We start from the raw sequence: 20,595 nt of genomic DNA on the forward strand, positions 1-20,595 counted from the left end.
TATTCATGGTTGTACAAGCAAGGTTCAGGGAAGAGGTTGGCACAGAGAAAGTACCTGTTAACTGTTGTTTGGGACTGAATTCAGCTCAACTCAGCTCCAGTAAAGACGATGCTCCCTTCTCTACCGTGTTGAGATAGTGTGCAGTCCCTTCCTAGGGGCTGCTACCCACCACAGTGGGGCCTGTCAGCTTCAACTTCTAAATTTCTCTGCTCCCGCTGGGACCCACCCGCTTCAAAAATCATCATGTGGTTTTGGCACCAATTTAGTAAACACAAACTGTCTGAAATATTTTGATTTTAGAGAGTTACTTACAACCACCACATTAAATGATACATTTCTACCATTCAGTGAAAATGATAGCAAAATGGTCATTGAATAATGAAATTAATTTTCTCTTGGGCTTCTGTGGCAAAGCACATGATTTTAGTGGTTATCTTAGATCAACCCAGTGACCTTTACTGGCATGTTGTAACATGAGGCGCCTTAGGAAACTGAAAACTCAATCGTCACTTCCCATACCACTGCCCCAGGTCAGCAGGGCAGGCATTTCACGTCTAGAGTCTCATTTTAAATACAGACAGAGCAAGCCTCGCTTTTCAAAAGTTCATTAACAAAGTCTCACAATTAAGAGAGCAGCCCTGTGACTCATTTTTGGATACCTGTAAATAACAGCTCCTCCCTTTGCTGAGAAACGGCTGAAACAAGCGCGTGAGAACCACAGGAAGTAATACAGATCTCAGCTGGTGTCAGCGGAGTCTAGAAAAAGGCAGAATTCCCTCTCAGGACGGCGTGGTTCTCGCAGGCATTGCCACTACTTCTCTCAGTTTTTCTAAAACAAAGTCTTACGTGGGCTGCGAAGGGACTGCTCCAAGGCTCTATCAATTTCTCCGTCTTTCCTGGCTACTGAGTGACACTGCCAAGTTCAAGTCAAGAAGCACCCATTCTGGTGTTTTTGACACAGTCACCCTAATAGGAAGTGAAGAGGTGATAACAAAAAAACACTTCAGTCTTTCGATTTAAAATAAAAGTAGTCTTAGGTGGACACTTGATAAAGGCAGCCTACCGACAGGTATCCCTAAAATAATTCCTGTGAAGCACTAAATCCTAAGTCCCTCAGCCTCTGAAATTAAAAGTAATTTTAAAAAATCATTCCGCTTTATATGAGAAACCCAATCCTGTGTTTCCGAAGGTGCCCAGAGGCGGCGTGAGGACCTGCGTCAGATCCAAAATCCCAACTAAGGCACAGCCGCGGGTCCCGAGCCCAGACAGTGCCCCCGCCCCGGCCCGCCCGCCTCCCCGATCTCTCCGCGCACGGCGAATAGTCAGGAAGAGAAATGAGGGGTCAGAAAGAGAAATGGGGGCTCAGGGAGAGAAAAACAAACCTGGACCCGGAACCAGAGCGCGAACTGAGAAGCCTCTCTCCCCGCAGGGCGCGCGTCCCCTGTGGGCGCCGCGATAGGAAAGGAAACCTGTTGCGCGACTCCCGGCGGCTCTGCTCCCGGCGCCTCCTGCGGCCGAGGCTGGGCTCCTCCACGGCCGCCCGAGCTCCGCGCCGCCGCGGCCGCATCTGTGCGCCGCCCGCTCAGCCCCTGCCACTTAGGAAGCTACCACAGCTGGGGACCAGGCCCCGCCCCGGGATGACAGCGCCGGGGCGCGGCAGCAGCCGGCTCACAGAGCGCGGGTTCCCGCCCCACCCGGAGTCCGTGCGCTCGGGACCGCCAGGAGCCGGGGACTCGCTCCAGCCACTCCCGCGAGCCCCGGGGCGTTCCCGGGGGCGGCGCGGACCAGCGCGGGGAGTGGGAGGTTAGCCGCCCAAGACACTTCCTTCGCTCATCCTTGGTCCCCAGGGCAGGGAGTGCGATGGACTTTCCCCGGGAATCCCCGCTGCGCCAGTGACATTTGTAGTCCGCTGCGTTTCTGCGGCGAGGACGCTGGAAGCGGTCTCTGAGCGTGGGTGTGGCTGCTGAGGCCGCAGCAAGTCCTGCATCCGCAGGACCCTCGAGGAGGCCGGCGAGGAGCCTGCGGTCACACAGAGGCAGAGCACAGCCTTCCCAGAACCCGGCCGGCCAACCCATCTCCAGTTGGCCTCAACACCCGCCGGGCTCATCATTCCCTGGATATCAACTGAGCGTCCCCTTGTATTCCCAGGATAACACCGCGCTCAAAAACACTGCCAAGACCCTCCCTCCAGGTCCCGGCACTTTAACAGGGAGAGATAAACAGTGTGGATTGTGCCAGGTGATGGTAAAGCACCTTGAAAAACAAGGCTGAGGCTGAGAAGTAAGGAAGTGATACTCAAGAAAGGAAAAATCGGGCCGGGCGCGGTAGCTCACGCCCGTAATCCTAACACTTTGGGAGGCCGAAGGGGGAGGATCTCTTGAGCCCAGGAATTTGAGACCAGCCGGAGCAATATGGTGAAAGCCTATCTCTACAAAAAATAAAAAAAATTAACTGGGCGTGGTGGCACGCGCTGTGAGCCCAGCTACTCGGGAGGCTAAGGTGGGAGGATCTCTTGAGACCGGGAGGTCAAGGATGCAGTGAGCCGAGATCGCGCCACTGCACTCCAGCCTGGGCGACAGAATGAGGCGCTGCCTCAATTGAATGAGAAGAAAAAAAATAAAAAATAAAAATAAATGAATCCTGCCTTGATGGGAGATGTTTAAACACAGGAACCACCTGAAAGAGCTCCCAGTTGCCAAAAATGGAACCATTTGAGCAACGAACTGAACAAGGTAGTACTGGATTACAAACCAAAGTAAAAAATATCCATGAGTCTACACTGATATAAATAGATAAATAAATAAATAAAAGGCGGAGAGGAGACAAATCTCCTATACAGAATAATTCCAAATAATTTATGTAGATCATCTACCCTAGGCTGTGCACAGTGACTTCCTCCAAAATAGTACAATGTGGAAAGGGGAAAAGAATAGCTTTACAATGGAGAAAGCCGACAGACACTACCCCAACCAGATGTTCTAAGTCAACGTCAACAATCATGACTCACATTGATGGCGTGTAGTCAATATGATGTGATGAATATGGCAGATTACCTGTGTGGTCTCCCTCCCCGAAAACCATAATCTCAGTATCATAATGAGAAAAATATCAAACAACTTCCAATAGCGGGACATCTTACAAAATACTGGACCAATATTCCTCAAAGTTGTCAGGTTATCAAAAGTAAGGAGAGTACAGTCCAGACGTTGTGGCTGTCGCCTGTAATCCCAACACTTTGAGAGGCTGAAGCAAGAGGATTGCTTGAGGCTAGGAGTTCGAGACCTGGCCTGGCCAACATAGTGAGATGGTGTCTCTACAAAAAAATTAAAATAAGGAAAGTCTGAAAAACTGCTGCAGCCTAGAAGAAACTCAGGAGATGTGAAACAAAATGTAATGTGGTATCCTGGATGGGATCCTGGGACAGAAAAAGGACTTGGGGAAAAACTAAGGAAATCTAAATAAAGTGTGGACTTTCATTAGTAATAAGAATCAAGGTTGATTAATTAGTTGTGAGGAATGTAATGTAAGATGGTAATCATAGGGAAATCTGAAATGGAATCTATGGCAATTCTGTACTACGTTTGCAATTGTTCTGTAACTCTAAAACTGTTCTTAAAAATACAGTTTATTTTAAAAGAAAGTGAAATAAGAGGGATGAGGTATGTTATATTTTTTTAAAAGGTATATTGCAAAGCCCTCTGTGATAGGAGAATCATTGAGGGAGGAAACAATGCAGCTGTTGGGATTAAGATCATTTCAAGCCTAGGAATCAGTGGATGTAAAGGCCCTGAGGCAGGAGCATGCTTGGCTTCTGGGAGAAATATCAGCAAGGGCAAAACAGAGTCCAGGAAGAGTTATGGTGGTGGGACTAGGAGTGGAGAATAGAGCATATAGGGCATTGGTAGTCATGATAGTCTTTAAATTTTACATTGATTGAGATAGGAAGACTGAAGAATGTTTAACAGAGAAGTTAAATGATGTGGCCGGTTGTTTTTTTAATCTACCGTTTTGCTGAGGATAGATTAAAGGACAAAGATGAAAAGAGGCCAGCGAGTTAGAAAGCTGTGATGGTTAATTTGATGTGTTAAATTTATTGGACCATGGGGTGCCGATATTTGGTAAAACATTATCCTGGGTGTGTATGTGAGGGTGCTTGCTGATGACATTTTAATTTTTATTTCTATTTTTTTATTTTTATTTTTATTTTGAGATAGAATCTCACTCTGTTGCCCAGGCTGCAGTGAGTGCAATGGCATGATCATGGCTCCCTGCAGCCTCGACCTCCCCTGCTCAAGTGATCCTCCTGCCTCAGCCCCCCGAGTAGCTGGGACTACAGGCATGCACCACCACACTTGGCAATTTTTTTATTTTTAGCCCAGGCTGGTCTCCAACTCCTTAGGTCAAGTGATCCTCCCACCTTGGCCTCCCAAAGTGCTGGGTTAACAGGCATCAGTTACCATGCTCAGCTGAGATTAACCTTTGAATCCATGGAGAAGACTGCCTGAAAAAGAGTCTAAGTTGTGGATAGGGAAGAAAGGGGAAGATTGCTGGGGATTCAGAGTGGCATATTGGACACCTTCAGTTTGGAGTTGTCAAGTTGTCACAAAGGTGGTTGGTTAGGTGAGTCTGGGATGGTGGTATATATTTGGAGTTCTTTAGCTTATAGATGGTGTGCAGACAGAATGGGGATGTCTGAAGTCTGAGTCCTGGCATGCTCCGAAGTTCAGAGGTTAGGAAGATAATCAAAAAAAAGAGAATGAGAAGTTCTGATTAGTGAGATAGATAAACCATGAGAGAACATGTTCCCAGAAGCCAAATGAAAAAAATGTTGCAAGAAAGAACGATTAACTTTCAAATGCTGCTACAGTGTGTAAAATTAGGACCCAAAACTGAGCAATGGGCTTGGCCACATGGAAGTCAGTGGTGAGCTTGGTAAGAAGAGTTTTAGTGGGGGATGACCAAAGCCTATTTGGAGTGACCCCAGAAAGAATCAAAATGGCAGATGAAGACAAAGAAATGGAGTAGAAACTGGAAGGAATCATATAGTCAAAGCAGTTCGTTCGTTTGTTTTTTTAATTAGAAGTTATACATGTTTGTACACTCACCAGCCTGAACCAAAAGGAAAGGAAAAAGGGATAATACAGGAGCGAAAATATGTGTTACATGCTGGAGCAATGTTCTTGAGTAGACGAGCAGGTGTGCAATCCAATGCACAAATGGAAATTTGGGGTAAAATAGAAGAAAGAGTTCGTCCCTGGTAACAGGAGAAAACAACTCCAAACTGAACATGTCCAAAATGCCACTTATAATCCCCAGCAATCTTCCCCTTCCCTCCCCATCCGCAATTTACTTTTTCAGGCAGTCGTCCTCATGGATTCAAATGTTAATCTCAGCTGAGTGTGGTAGCCTGTAAACCCAGCACTTTGGGAGGCCAAGATAGGAGGACCACTTGAACCCGGGAGTTGGAGAACAGCCTGGGCAACATAGGGAGATCTTATCTTTACTAAAAATCAAAGAATTAGCCGAGTGTGGTGGTGCATGCCTGATGTCCCAGCTACTAGGAAAGTGTTGCAGAGATGCCGGTAAATGTGGAGGCAATAATGTATTTTATCAGTGAAATTAAAAGCAAAGGCCGGGCACTGTGGCTCAGGCCTGTAATCTCAGCACTTTGAGAGGCTGAGGCGGGTGAGTCACCTGAGGTCAGGAGTTCAAGACCAGCCTGACCAACATGGAGAAACCCTGTCACTACTAAAAATACAAAATTAGCTGGGCATGGTGGCGCATGATGACAGGGTTTAGAGTATGGCCAATCTAAATTATCTTCCGCAGTTGATCTGCCCACACTCAGCTGAAACCCCAGCTTATTCTTGGGTTATTCTTGTTTTACAGATTTCTCTGGAAACCTTAGCTCTCCCCTCCAGTCTGGAGTTTTTCAGAGGTGATGACTGATAAGGACCTTAGGGTGAAGCTCAGATAAAACAGAGTTGGCACTGGGTGCGGGGTGTGGCCATTGCATGGAGGTCTGTCAGCCGCGGCCATCATCCTGCACACTAGTGCCGTTCCTGATTTACAGAGCTCATAAACCCATTGAATGCCAGGGTTGGAAGGTCCTCTAACACAGCCACCCTTCTGAGGTGCAACTCCTTCACGGCTCTCAGTCAAATAGTCATTGCGTATCAACTACCATTTCTCTTTTTCATGCTAGTTCGAGAACTCTTTGCAAAGAATATGTTTAAACTTCTTGTATTGTTGTGATAAAATATTTACAACATAGAATTTACCATTGTAACTATGTTAAAGTGTACAGTGGCATTAAATCAGGTACATTCACATTGTGGTGTAACCAACACCACCATCCTGAACGTTCTTATCCTGCCAACTAAAACTTTGCACCCGTTAAACACTAACTCCCTAGTCTCTCCTCCCTCTTACCATTAGCAACCACCATTCTACTTTTTTTCTTTACTAACATCTCTGTCAGTCCTTGATAACCACAATTCTACTTCTGCTTCTATGAGTTCAATGTTTTTAGATCCCAGATGTAAATGTCATCATGTGGTATTTGTTTTTCTGTGCCTGGCTTATTTCACTTAACATAATGTCCTCCAGGTTCATTCATGTTGTTGCAATGACAGGATTTCCTTCTTTTGTAAGGCTGAAAGTACCCCATTGTGTGTATATATATCACATTTTCTTTATCCATTCATTCACTGTTGAACACTTATGTTGATTCTATATCTTGGCTCTTGTAAAATGCAGCAATGAACATGGACGTGCAGAAATCTCATCACACTGATTTCATTTCCTTTGGATGTATACCCAGTAGTGAAATTGCTAGATTCCATCATTTTACTTTCTGCCTTAATGAATTTGACTGCTCACATACTACCTCACATAAGTGGAATCATACAATATTTGTCCTCCTGTGACTGGCTTATTTCACTTGGCATTATGTCTTTAATGTTTATCCATGCTATATGGAGCATGTGTCAGAATTTCCTTCCTTTCTAAGGCTGAGTGATATCTCATTGTATGTATATACTAGATTTTGTTTATCCATGCACCTGTCAATGGACACTTAGGTTGCTTCCACCCTTTGGTTATTGTGACTAATGCTGCTATGAACATGAATGTACAAATATCTCTTAGAGTCCCTGCTTTCATTTTTAGGGGTATATACCCAGAAATGAATTTGCTGGGTCATATGATAACTCTATGTTTAATTTTTTGTAGAGTTATCATATACCATCTTCCACAACAACCAAGCCATTTTACATTTATACCTGCAATGTTCAAGGGTTCCAGTGTCTCCACCTCCTTGCCAACACTTACTTTCCTTAGGCTATCTTTGATTTCTATTTCATACCCTGCAGGACACATGGTATTGTATGAGTAAATTATTGACCCTGCTATTAACCCTGTCAAAAAGGAAATGAGGTTAAATGAAGCAACTTGTGCTCAGCAAGTCTCAGTTAGTAAACCTTGTTCTAGATTTGCACTGTTCTTTACCATAGCCACAGGTGGCTAATTAAATCTAAATGAATAAAAATTAAATAAAATTTAAAATTCAGTTCCTCAGCCACATTAGCAACATTTTAAGAACTTAACAGCCACCATAACTAGTGTCTACTATTTTGGACAGTGCAGAATATACTATTTCCATTATTGTAGACAGTTATTAATATTTGGCTTCTATATTGGACAGCACTTTCTAGATTCTGGTAGCCACCTCTGCCTCATCTTACAAACGATATTTGAATAAGCTTTTCCAGAACTGGCCAACTTTAAATTTAAGTTTAAGATCTTTCTTTCAGGAAAGAAAAAATATGCTGCTTAAAACTCTGTGACTTTTTTGTACCTCAACGGCTGCTCTGTAAACTCTCTAATTTTCATGTTTAAACATTGTATTTGGACACTCAGTGGTCATGTGAATCTGTTGCTCTTTATTACCTCTGTGAATGCAGACTCACAAAACTAGTTAAAGCTTTGTCTGTATCATTCAACTCACCTACTAAATCATAAGTTTCAAGAAGGCAAGGATTATGTCTGTTTCACTTACTCCTTTTTACCTAAAGCCTAGCACAATACCTAGACCATTTGAGACACTCAATAAATATTTGTTGAAAGATGATTTAATGAATGACCATAGTAAGCACTGAGATGAAGGCCCTGATACAGCCTTTTGGAGGGAGGCACCTAGACATAACAAGACCTGGGAATATCTAGCTAGCTCTCATATATTAATAGTTAGAAAAGATGTTTTTTCTTACAGAGCATAGATTTTTAAGCTAGGGTCCTTTCCCCATTATTTAAAAAATGACTTAAAATTTAATTCCTATAAGGATCTTGTCTAATGCATGTTTATAAAGCTACTACCTGATTTGTAAACACCTGTTACCATAAGTGAATATAATAATGAGAACAAATAAATTCCAGATTTGTATAGCATCAGCATGTGTGCAGAGATCTTCTTTTGCCCCTCCAATCCACTTTCTGCCTCCCTCCTACCTGTTCTCTGACTTGGGAGTCTGATCTGAATGGATTATTCTGACAGCTGCCTGTGCCCCATAGCTTTCCTGCCAATAGGAAAACTCTGACAGGAGGCCAGGGGCAGGGAATGAGGTCAGGAAATTTATTCCAAATAGAAGTTCGTGTGTGCCCCTCAAGAAAACATCCCAATTTCTCTAAGGTGGTCTCCTCTACATGTCTCTCTCTCCCTTCCTGGTTTCAGATACTTTTCCAAACTCGTGATTCCCAGTCAAAGGTTCCATTACAGCTCCCCTCCACCCTGTCCATATCTTTATAATAGATCCCTTGTTTAAAACCTCTGCTTGAATTATCCTAATTTGAATATGCCATCCGTTTCCCTTTGGGACTTTAACTAATACAGTTTTCTTAATTAGTAGCTAGAGCATAGTCTCTAAATCCCATCTCTGAAAATTTTATAAGTACAATCCTGACAGAAATGTTCCCTAGTGATATTATCATATCATTATTTCAATCCACTTGTTAGCTTCATGAAGAAGCCAGACTGTATGTCATATAATTGTTCTCCAGTACAAGCAGACTAGAAATATATTCCCAGATTCACAGGCAAATCTTTTTGCATATAGCTTTTCTACATAAAAGGTAATTTATGGAAACATACAAATGAGAAATGTTTCTGTGTTTTGAATTGGCACCTAATATTTTACATATTATGGGGTACATATGATATTTCGTTGCATGCATAGAATGTATAAGGATCAAGTCCAGGTATTTGGGGCATTCTTCACCTTGAGTATTTATCATTTCCATGTGTTGGAATCATTTCAAGTTCCCTATTTTAGCTAATTTGAAATATACAATACATTGTTGCTAACTGTAGTTATGAACTGTTACAGAACATTAGAACTTACTTCTTTTATGCAACTGTAATTTGTACCCTTTGACCAGACTCTCTTCATCCCCCTTTGCACTCACACAACATTCCCAGCATCTGGTATCTATCATTCTACTCTATACCTCAATGAAATGAACTTTTAAGCTCCCACGAGTAAGAACATGTGAAATCTGCCTATGTCTGGCTTATTTTACTTAACATAATAACCTTCAGTTCCATCCATTTTGCTGCAAATGACATGATTTCATTCTTTTGTGGCTGAATAGTATTCCATTGTGTTTATATACCACATTTTCATTATCCCATAAATGGGAATTTACAAAGTAAAATCAAGTTAATTGTTAAAGTTTAAAATATTTCAGTGTATAATAAAAGTTAAATATTTCAGTATGTAGTAAGCATATTTTAAATTACTTCTAGATATGTGATGAAATCTGCAAAGGTTTCAGTACTGCAAACAAGTCGTCATTACTCACATACCAGAGAACACAGTTTTTATCCCTTGAAGCTTGTTTTAAATGTACAATTTTTGGCAAACATGAGATCATTAAAAAATATAAACCTAATAATGCTGATACCAATATTAAAGATAACCAGTACTATTATTTTGGTTACAATATGCCAAGTATCATGTTCACGTTGTTGTATATTATTTAATTTCTCATCACCAATCTGTGAGATGTACACAACTCAACCCTATTTAAGAGAGGAATAGACTGAACCATATAGCCTCCTGTCCACTGTCCAGGAAACAACAAGCAGAAGACTTCAGATTCAAATACTGGTATGCAACACAAAAATTCAGGTTCTTCACCGTTAATAATTCAAGAACAATGTTAGAGACCACAGAAGAGGCCGGGCACAGTGGCTCTCACCTGTAATTCCAGCACTTTGGCAGGCAGAGGTAGGCAGAGTGCTTGAGCCCAAAAGTTCAAAATCAGCTTGGGCAACATGGCAAAACCCCATCTCTACAAAAAAATACAAAGAAATTAGCCAGGTGTAGTGGTTGGTGTCTGTAGTCCCAGATACTGTGTATCTGGGAGGCTGTGTTGGGAGAATCACCTAAGCCCAGTAAGTCGAGGCTGCAGTGAGCCATTATTGCACCACGCACCCCAGCCTGGGCAATGGAATGAGACCCTGTCTCAAAACAACAACAACAAACTGAAAATAATGACTTTCCAAAGCAAATGATTTTTTTCATCCTGTTATCTGCACAAAAGGGTAATATGAAACTCAAGGTAAGCTTAGAAAAAATACTAAAAAAAAGAAAAGTATACAATAGATAACTCTTATAGAAAAGCAAACTTCTTGTTATTTACTAAGATCGTTTCTTTTTCCAAGTTTGATACACCCATAGAGGTAGAAAACATGTGGCGAAAAATTGTATTATGTTGGTATTTGTTAAATTGTCCTTCTGCTTACAATTCCTGAATTGACACTATTGCATCTTTACTTTAACCCAGATTTCAATTAAGTAAAAATTTTTCTTTGATATATTTGCTTACTCGTAAGAGGCCTGAAGTTTGATATGTACTGGTTGCTCTAATGTATACAAATAGAACAAAAGTTTTCTGTGAAAGAGATTGGGTTTTTAAAAAATCTGAGCTAGAGGTAATCTAGTTGATCCGTCTAATAGCTCTTGATGGAAACCAATTTTTCTGCAACTGTGATTTTGCATAACAAGTTGCAAAAGTATTTTAAGATCAGACTGTTACTCAATACTCATTTCTGGTAAACTCCTTTTTGCACCATTGCCTTCATCTGCAGAACAGATAAAAGTGAAACAGAAAAGCACAAACAGAATGTAACACATAAGCCATGGCTTTTACAGATAATAGTTTAGCCACAAGCCTTGAAATATTGGTTTTGAATGTGAATAATTAGTTTTCAAAAAGTATAATTTTCACAAATACATTAAACATTTGCACAGCCGTATTCTGTTCATTTAGATGAATTTGTGCCATCTTTTTAGAAACTCTGAACTTCCACGCCAAGAAGCCTTACTTTGGGGCTGAGATCTGGCTTTCTTCTCTTCTTCCTCCCCTTCATCGATTTCATCCCCTGGAGGCTGCCCCATGTCTTTGTCTTACTTTTCCCTTTGGCACTCTTCAGATGGACCCATTCCTTCTTCACGGATGGTTTATAGTTTCTGTGAATTCATGGACCACAGCCTGCTAGCAAACTTCCATGACCCTGAAGAAAATTTGAAAGTACAATACTGGCACCACAAAAAACAAGTTGTTTCAAATGATGAATTGGGCCAGGCCCGGTGGTTCACACCTGTAATTCCAGCACTTTGGGAAACCAAGGTTGGAGGATCACTTGAGGTCAGGATTTCAAGATCAGCCTGGCCAACATGACGAAACCCCATCTCTACTAAAAATACAAAAATTAGCCAGGCATGGTGGCATGTGCCTGTAGTCCCAGCTATTTGGGAGGCTGAGGCAGGAGAATCGCTTGAACACAAGAAGCAGAGGTTGCAGTGAGCCAAGATCACGCCATAGCACTCCAGCCTGGGTGACAGAGTGAGATTCTGTCTCAAAAAAAAAAATTATATATATATATGAATTGACCACAAATGGCAGAGTAAACAGGTTGAAGTCTGAGCAGTGAACTCACCGATTCAAGGGATAGTCTTTCCTTGAGACATCTGCCTCTGTGGGTGATGATCTTGTTGATACTTTGCAGAAGTTGATGGACGTTCCTCTCAGTCCTGTCAGTTCTTTTCCTTGTGTGCCCCAGGTGTGAGGAGTGATCTTTGGTAGGGTCTAACATGGCTTGCGTCACTCAGGGTGTTGAAAACATGCTGCTGTAGCTGATTTCTTTAAACCCTATTTTTCTACAGGTTGGTGATGAAGAAAGGTGAATTATGAAACAGGAACTTTTGTCACAACCCTGTATCCCTAGTCACAAAGAAACATTTACAAAAGCCCACATGCAAACCAGAATTCATAATTGATTACTGTGCAAATGTGGGTGCTAGACATAATCTATTTACACCTATTACACAGACCTGGCACAGCAGCTCTGCAAATTAATGAGTGGATCCCTTTTCAAGAAAAAACCAATGTGGCACCCAGTGTTGACAAATTATTTCTACCACAGTGTTACTTGAATGTAATATAAACACAGTGTTACTAAACATAAACAAGCTATAAATTCCTTATGATTGTAGATCCTTTAAAAAACTATAAAATCCAAACCAATTTACACAATAAAAGCATACAATTAATAATAATATTAAATAGACTGGGCACAGTGGCTTATGCCTATAATCCTAACACTTTGGGAGGCTGAGATGGGTGAATCTCTTGAGCTCAGGAGTTTGAGAACAGCTTGAGCAAGGCCCCATCTCTACAAGAATAAATAAATAAATAAATAAAGCAAAAATTAGCCAGGTGTGATGGTGCAAGCCTGTAGTCCCAGCTACTTGGGAGGCTGAGGTGGGAGGATCACCTGAGATCAAGGCTGCAGTAAGCCATAATTGCACCACCAAACTCCAGCCTGAGCCACAGAATGAGACCAGTCTCAAAATAATAATAATAATAAAACAACATTGATTTAACATTGTTTTGATGAAACTAAGCCACGAAAGTTTATTCTAAAAGTAAAAAAGGTCATTTGGGTGTTTTGTATTTCAGTTATTAGCTATGTGATTCTCTTTATTTTGAATATATTTGAATATGAATTTGGCTACAGAGAGCTGCTTCCTTGAGGTTACACCTTCCTCCAGCAGCTTGTGTCCTGTGCTAGGGATAAAGTTGGGGCCATCTCAACTCTATGCAGGATATTCTGATGAGCACAGTATGCTACAGGTCAGGTTGATTGAGGTTTTGCCAGTCGTCCATCCCAGTTTCACTTCTTCCTCTGCCCAATTCTGCCTCCAATATCTTCCTTTCATGGGTGTTGATGCCTAATAAACATCTTATATCCCAAACTCTGTCTCCGCAAATTCTTCTAGACAACCCAATCTGCAATACTGCACTACAAATTTTTGGTTGTTTGAATTTGGCTAACTAACCTCTCTGTGCCTCAGTTTCCTAATCTGTAACATGAAAATATTAAAATTATATTTCCCTTAATATGAGACACCTTTGCTTGTAAGATACACTTCTGTTTCATATGTCATTAAAAAAGAAAAAACTGGTTGGGTGCGGTGGCTCACGCCTGTAATCCTAGCACTTTGGGAGGCCGACGCAGGCATATTGCTTGAGCCCAGGAGTTCAAGATCAGCCTGGGCCACATAGTGTCTACAAAAAATACAAAAATTAGTCAGGTGTGGTGGTGCCCTACTGTAGTTCCAGCCACTCATGAGGCTGGATCTCTTGAGCCCAGGAGGCAGAGGTTGCAGTGAGCTGTGATCATGCCACTACAATGCAGCCTGAGTGACAGACTGAGATCCTGGAAAAGAAAAGGAAAAGAAAAAGAAGGAAAGAGAACTTACATGAAGGAGGCACTAACAGAAGATCTCCATACAGAGCTGACACAAGTTGATGTGGTTAGGCTGTGTCTCCACCCAAATCTCATCTTGAATTGTAATCCCCATGTGTCTAGGGAGGGAAGTTATTGGATTATGGGGGTGGTTTCCTCCATGCTGTTCTTGTGATAGTGAATTCTCACGAGATCTCATGGTTTTATAAATGGTACTGCACTCTCACAGTCACTCCCTCCAGCTGCCTTGTGAAGAACGTGACTGCTTCTCCTTTTGCCATGATTGTAAGTTTGAAACTTACATGGCCTCCCCAGCCATGGTGAACTGTAAGTCAATTAAACCTGTTTCCTTCATGAATTATCCAGTCTTGTGTATTTATAGCAGTGTGAGAACAGACTAATATGTAGGGTAAGGAAGAAATAAAACTACTCTACAGAAAAAGATAAGAAGAAAGCTTTTGTATCTTAATCTTTTTTTATGAAAAGAGATTTTATAGTTATTATTTTTATGATATATCATATTATTGAATATAACAGATTGCATTTTCACAAATGGCAAATGAAGCAAAGAATAACATTTCTCTTTGATTCCCAGGAACCTCAAAATCATCTGTCTTTTGGAGGGTTCCATTTTTTATGACTCTGTGATACTATCCATGAGGATACCAACAGTGCTTAGTAGTAACAAACATTTTGCTAAGCTGGTCTATCTGGGTCCTTGCTCAAGGTGCTCATATTCTTCTAATCTGGTTCTGAGCACCTGGTCATGTGTTTCTTAGTTATTATGCACAGGATCTGTTTAGAGGGATAGGTTTGGTATGTTCATATGGAATGTCCACAGAAGGGTGGTAGCATAATGTCATCCTGCCATCAAATATCAAAGCAAGCTCTACTTTGCATTTATAGTCACCTGAAAGAGAAGAATACATGGGATTATTCAAATACTCAATTGATCCAAAAGAAGCAGAAAAAGAGGAAAAGGGGAACAAAGAACAAATGAAACAAACAGAAAACAAATAGCAAGATGTTAGATTTCAGGCTAACACATAAATAATCACATTAAATATAAGTAGTCTAATCACTCTAGTTAAAAGGCAGAGATGGTCAGACTGTACAAAAAAGAAAAATGCAACTATATGCTGCTTACAGAAAAGGTACTTGTTAAATATAAAGACACAAGTGGCGGGGGGTGGGGGTGCGAGCAAGATGGCCAAATAGGAACAGTTCTAGCCTCCAGCTCCCAGCACCAGTGACACAGAAGACAGGTAATTTCTGCATTTTCTTTTTTTTTTTTTTTTTTTTTTTTGAGACAGAGTCTCGCTCTGTCGCCCGGGCTGGAGTGCAGTGGCCGGATCTCAGCTCACTGCAAGCTCCACCTCCCGGGTTTATGCCATTCTCCTGCCTCAGCCTCCCGGGTAGCTGGGACTACAGGTGCCCGCCACCTCGCCCGGCTAGTTTTTTGTATTTTTTAGTAGAGACGGGGTTTCACCATATTAGCCAGGATGGTCTTGATCTCCTGACCTCGTGATCCGCCCGTCTCGGCCTCCCAAAGTGCTGGGATTAGGTACCAGGTTCATCTCACTGGGGAGTGCCGGACAATCGGTGATGGTCAGCTAGAGCAGCCCAACCAGCGACCAGCGAGAGCTGTAGCAGGATGAGGCATCACCTCACCTGGGAAGCACAAGGGGGAAGGGAATCCCTTTAGAAACTGAGACACACAATACTTGGAAAATCAGGTAACTCCCACCCTAATACTGTGCTTTACCAAGGGTCTTAGCAAATGGCACACCCGGAGATTATATCCCACACCTGGCCAAGAGGGTCCCATGCCCACAGAGCCTCCCTCATTGCTAGCACAGCAGCCTGAGATCTAACTGCAAGGCAGCAGCGAGGCTGGGGGAGGGGCGCCCGCCATAGCTGAGACTTAAGTAGGTAAACAAAGCCTCCAGGAAGCTCGAACTGGATGGAGCCCACCACAGCTCAAGCAGGCCTGCCTGTCTCTGTAGACTCCATCTCTGGGGACAGGGCAAAGCAGGGGGGGGTAAAAAAAAAAAAAAAACCAGCAGAAAACTCTGCAGATGTTAATGACCCTGTCTGACAGCTTTGAAGAGAGCAGTGGCTCTCCCAGCACGGAGGTTGAGATCTGAGAACGGACAGTCTGCCTGCTCAAGTGGTTCCCTGACCCCTGAGTAGCCTAACTGGGAGACATCTCCCACTAGGTGCAGACCAACACCTCACACCTCACACAGTGGGGTACACCCCTGAGACGAAGCTTCCAGAGCAAGAATCAGACAGCAGCACTCGCTATTCAGCAACATTCTATCTTCTGCAGCCTCTGCTGCTGATACCCAGGCAAACAGCGTCTGGAGTGGACCTCAAGCAATCTCCAACAGACCTCCAGCTGAGGGTCCTGACTGTTAGAAGGAAAACTAACAAACAGAAAGGACACCCACACTAAAACCCCATCAGTACGACACCAGCATCAAAGACCAAAGGCATATAAAACCACAAATATGGGGAAAAAGCAGGGCAGAAAAGCTGGAAATTCAAAAAATTCAAAAAATCAGAGCGCATCTCTCCCTGCAAAGGAACGCAGCTCATCGCCAGCAACGGATCAAAGCTGGATGGAGAATGACTTTGATGAGTTGAGAGAAGAAGGCTTCAGTCGATCAAACTTCTCAGGGCTAAAGGAGGAAATACGTACCCAGCACAAAGAAACTAAAAATCTTGAAAAAAGAATGGAAGAATGAATAACTAGAATAATCAATGCAGAGAAGGTCATAAACAAACTGACAAGATAAAAACCATGACACGAGAAACACGTGACAAGTGCACAAACTTCAGTAATCGACTCAACCAACTGGAAGAAAGAGTATCAATGATTGAAGATCAAATGAATGAAATGAAGTGAGAAGAGAAGTCTAGGGGAAAAAAAGGAAAAAGAAATGAACAAAGCCTCCAAGAAATATGGGACTATGTAAAAAGACCAAATCTATGTCTGATTGGTGTCCCTGAAAGTGACAAGGAGAATGGAACCAAGTGGAAAACACTCTGCAGGATATCATCCAGGAGAACTTCCCCAACCTAGTGAGGCAGGCCAACATTCAAATTCAGGAAATACAAAGAACGCCACAAAAATACTCCTTGAGAAGAGCAACTCCAAGACACACAATTGTCAGATTCACCAAAGTTGAAATGAAGGAAAAAATGTTAAGGGCAGCCAGAGAGAAAGGTCGGATTACCCACAAAAGGAAGCCCATCACACTAACAGCAGATCTCTTGGCAGAAACTCTCCAAGCCAGAAGAGAGTAGGGGCCAATATTCAACATTCTTAAAGAAAAGAATTTTCAACCCAGAATTTCATATCTAGCCAAACTAAGTTCCATCAGTGAAGGAGAAATAAAATCCTTTACAGACAAGCAAATGCTAGAGACTTTGTCACCACCAGGCCTGCCCTACAAGAGATCCTGAAAGAAGCACTAAACATGGAAAGGAACAACCGGTACCAGCCATTGCAAAATCATGCCAAAATGTAAAGACCATCAATGCTAGGAAGAAACTGCATCAATTAATGAGCAAAATAAGCAGCTAATATCACAATGACAGGATCAAGTTCACACATAACAATATTAACCTTAAATGTAAATGGACTAAATGCTCCAATTAAAAGATACAGATTGGCAAATTGGATAAAAATTCAAGACCCATCAGTTTGCTGTATTCAGGAGACCCATCTCACATACAGAGACATACATAGGCTCAAAATAAAGGGATGGAGGAAGATCTACCAAGCAAATGGAGAACAAAAAAAAAGCAGGGGTTGCAATTCTAGTCTCTGATATAACAGACTTCAAACCATCAAAGATCAAAAGAGACAAAGAAGGCCATTACATAATGGTAAAGGGATCAATTCAACAGGAAGAGCTAACTATCCTAAATATATATGCGCCCAATACAGGAGCACCCAAATTCATAAAGCAAGTCCTTAGAGACTTACAAAGAGACTTAGACTCCCATACAATAATAAGGGGAGACTTCAACACCCCACTGTCAACATTAGATCAACAAGACAGAAAGTTAACAAGGGTATCCAGGAATTGAACTCAGCTCTGCACCAAGCGGACCTAATAGACATTTACAGAACTTTCCACCCCAAATAAACAGAATATACATTCTTCTCAGCACCACATTGCACTTATTTGAAAACTGACCACATCGTTGGAAGTAAAGCAGTCCTCAGCAAATGTACAAGAACAGAAATTATAACAAACTGTCTCTCAGACCACAGTGCAATCAAACTAGAACTCAGGACTAAGAAACTCAATCAAAACCGCTCAACTACGTGGAAACTGAACAACCTGCTTCTGAATGACTACTGGGTACATCACGAAATGAAGGCAGAAATAAAGATGTTCTTTGAAACCAATGAGAACAAAGATACAACATACTAGAATCTCTGGGACACATTTAAAGCAGTGTGTAGAGGGAAATTTATAGCACTAAATGCCCACAAGAAAAAGCAGGAAAGATCTAAAATTGACACCCTGACATCACAATTAAAAGAACTAGAGAAGCAAGAGCAAACACATTCAAAAGCTAGCAGAAGGCAAGAAATAACTAAGATCAGAGCAGAACTGAAGGAGATAGAGACACAAAAAACCCTCCAAAAGATCAATGAATCCAGGAGTTGGTTTTTTGAAAAGCTCAACAAAATTGATAGACTTCTAACAAGACTAATAAAGAAGAAAAGAGAGAAGAATTAAATAGATGCAATAAAAATGATAAAGGGCATATCACCACGGACCCCACAGAAATACAAATGACCATCAGAGAATACTATAAACACCTCTACGCAAATCAACTAGAAAATCTAGAAGAAATGGATAATTTCCTGGACACTTACACTCTCCCAAGACTAAACCAGGAAGAAGTTGAATCCCTGAATAGACCAATAACAGGCTCTGAAATTGAGGCAATAATTAATAGCCTATCCACCAAAAAAAGTCCAGGACCAGATGGATTCACAGCTGAATTCTACCAGAGGTACAAGGAGGAGCTGGTACCATTCCTTCTGAAACAATCAATAGAAAAAGAGGGAATCCTCCCTAACTCATTTTATGAGGCCATCATCATCCTGATACCAAAGCCTGGCAGAGATACAACAAAAAAAGAGAATTTTAGACCAATATCCCTGATGAACATCGATGCAAAAATCCTCAATAAAATACTGGCAACTTTTTGAACTAAATTCAGTTAGTGCTTTGACTATATTGAGCTGACAGCTTTCTTACGCTATTACATGAATGTCGTATTAGTCCATTGTACACTTTCACCTTTAGAATAGTTGAATTGTATTTTCAGTGCCTTACTGTGAGTTATTGTGACTCAGAACACTTAGAGAAGTTGACAAACAGTCAGAAAATTTATGAGTAATAGTGAGTAATTTATGAATGAGAACATGGCAGATTTCCATACATCACTTTTATTGAAAGTTGAGTCACTTTTTGTTATGAAAATAATTTATAGGGCAATGTTCCATTTGAGAAAAAAAGAAAATGAATGGTATTTGTCCAAATGATGAATAGGGTTTAGCTTCAGTGAAAAATAGCAAATTTCACAAAAAATATAAACCCTACATGAGTTTATTTATTGTCACAACTATTTCAGGTTCTTTTGGTAAAACAGCAAGAGGTTTGGCTGAATGAGGTCTCACTCGCGCCAGCTATTTTCTGTCTTCCTAAATCCATTCTCGGCCATTCTCTCTGCTGCTTGGAGCCTCAAGAGGCTTTGGCAGGAGATCAGAAGGCAGAATGAGGCTGGGTCGGGGTATTTCTCTACTCTTTCCAGGTGACACCAAGATTCTGGCACCAGCAGGGTCCCTGCACACCACAGCTCCTTTTGGCTCCAGGCTGCACAGGGCTCTGGGAGGGAAAGACTTCCTACTGTTACTTTTTCCAGTGCCCCAATTTTCCTTCTTGCTTTGCTTCACTCTACCCTCATCTGCGTACATTTACTAGATTTTTGTCAAAATTCCACCTGGGAAAGACTTGTTTTCTACTGGGATCCAGCCAGATAATATTCTCCAGTAAGTAGAGTTCATGAAACTTTTCTGGGGCATGGTTACCACAATAAATCAAATCTAAAGCTACCAGATATACACGCTGCTTTTTCCAGATGGTTTTCAACCTCCCTCCCTCCCTCCCTCCCTCCCTCCATTCCTTCCTTCCTTCCTTCCCTCCCTCCCTCCCTCCTTCCTTCCTTCCTTCCTTCCTTCCTTCCTTCCTTCCTTCCTTCCTCCCTCCCTCCCTCCCTCCTCCTTCCTTCCTTCCTTCCTTCTTCCTTCCTTTTTTGAGACAGGATCTTGCTCTGTTGTCCAGGCTGGAATGCAGTGGTGCAATCATGGCTCACTGTAACCTCGAACTTTTGGGCTCAAGCAATCCTCCTGTCCCGGTCTCCCAGTACCTGGGACTACAGGTGCCTGTCATCACACCGATATATATATATTAATTTTTTGTGTAAAGACAAGATCTCACTATATTGCCCAGGCTAGATTTGAAATCTTGGGCTTAAGTGATCATCCCACCTTGGCCTCCCAAGGTTCTGGGATTAGAGGAATGAGCCATCATGCCTGGCCATTTCCAGACATGTTTATCACCATGTCCACTTTGTTAAAATTTTGCTAAAATAAACTGAAATATTACATGTGAGTGTGGAGCTCAATTACATTTCCCAAAATTCCCCTCAGTGTGCATTTTTGATTAGGGAGGGTCACAGGGGAGAGT

General features: G+C 41.9%; 1 protein-coding gene across 3 annotated transcripts in view; it reads right to left on the reverse strand.

The window, feature by feature from the left end:
* Positions 1 to 12,181, reverse strand: part of STX11 (syntaxin 11) — a 50,286-nt gene extending 38,105 nt beyond the window's left edge. The window contains exons 1-2 of one of the 3 annotated variants that reach the window (XM_033235168.1): positions 12,002 to 12,181; positions 11,387 to 11,575 (exon numbers count right to left, since the gene is read on the reverse strand). In XM_033235168.1, the coding sequence (XP_033091059.1) occupies positions 11,387 to 11,459 (73 nt within the window). In that variant the 5' untranslated portion in view covers positions 11,460 to 11,575; positions 12,002 to 12,181. Of the gene's footprint in view, positions 1 to 846; positions 967 to 1,382; positions 1,567 to 11,386; positions 11,576 to 12,001 lie in introns of those variants that run through there. The other 2 variants (XM_033235170.1, XM_033235169.1) reach the window with 2 other exon arrangements.
* Between the last annotated feature and the right edge of the window lie 8,414 nt (positions 12,182 to 20,595).

This window comes from Trachypithecus francoisi, unplaced genomic scaffold (genome assembly GCF_009764315.1).
Source record: "Trachypithecus francoisi isolate TF-2019V2 unplaced genomic scaffold, Tfra_2.0 Lachesis_group15, whole genome shotgun sequence".
NCBI lineage: Eukaryota > Metazoa > Chordata > Mammalia > Primates > Cercopithecidae > Trachypithecus > Trachypithecus francoisi.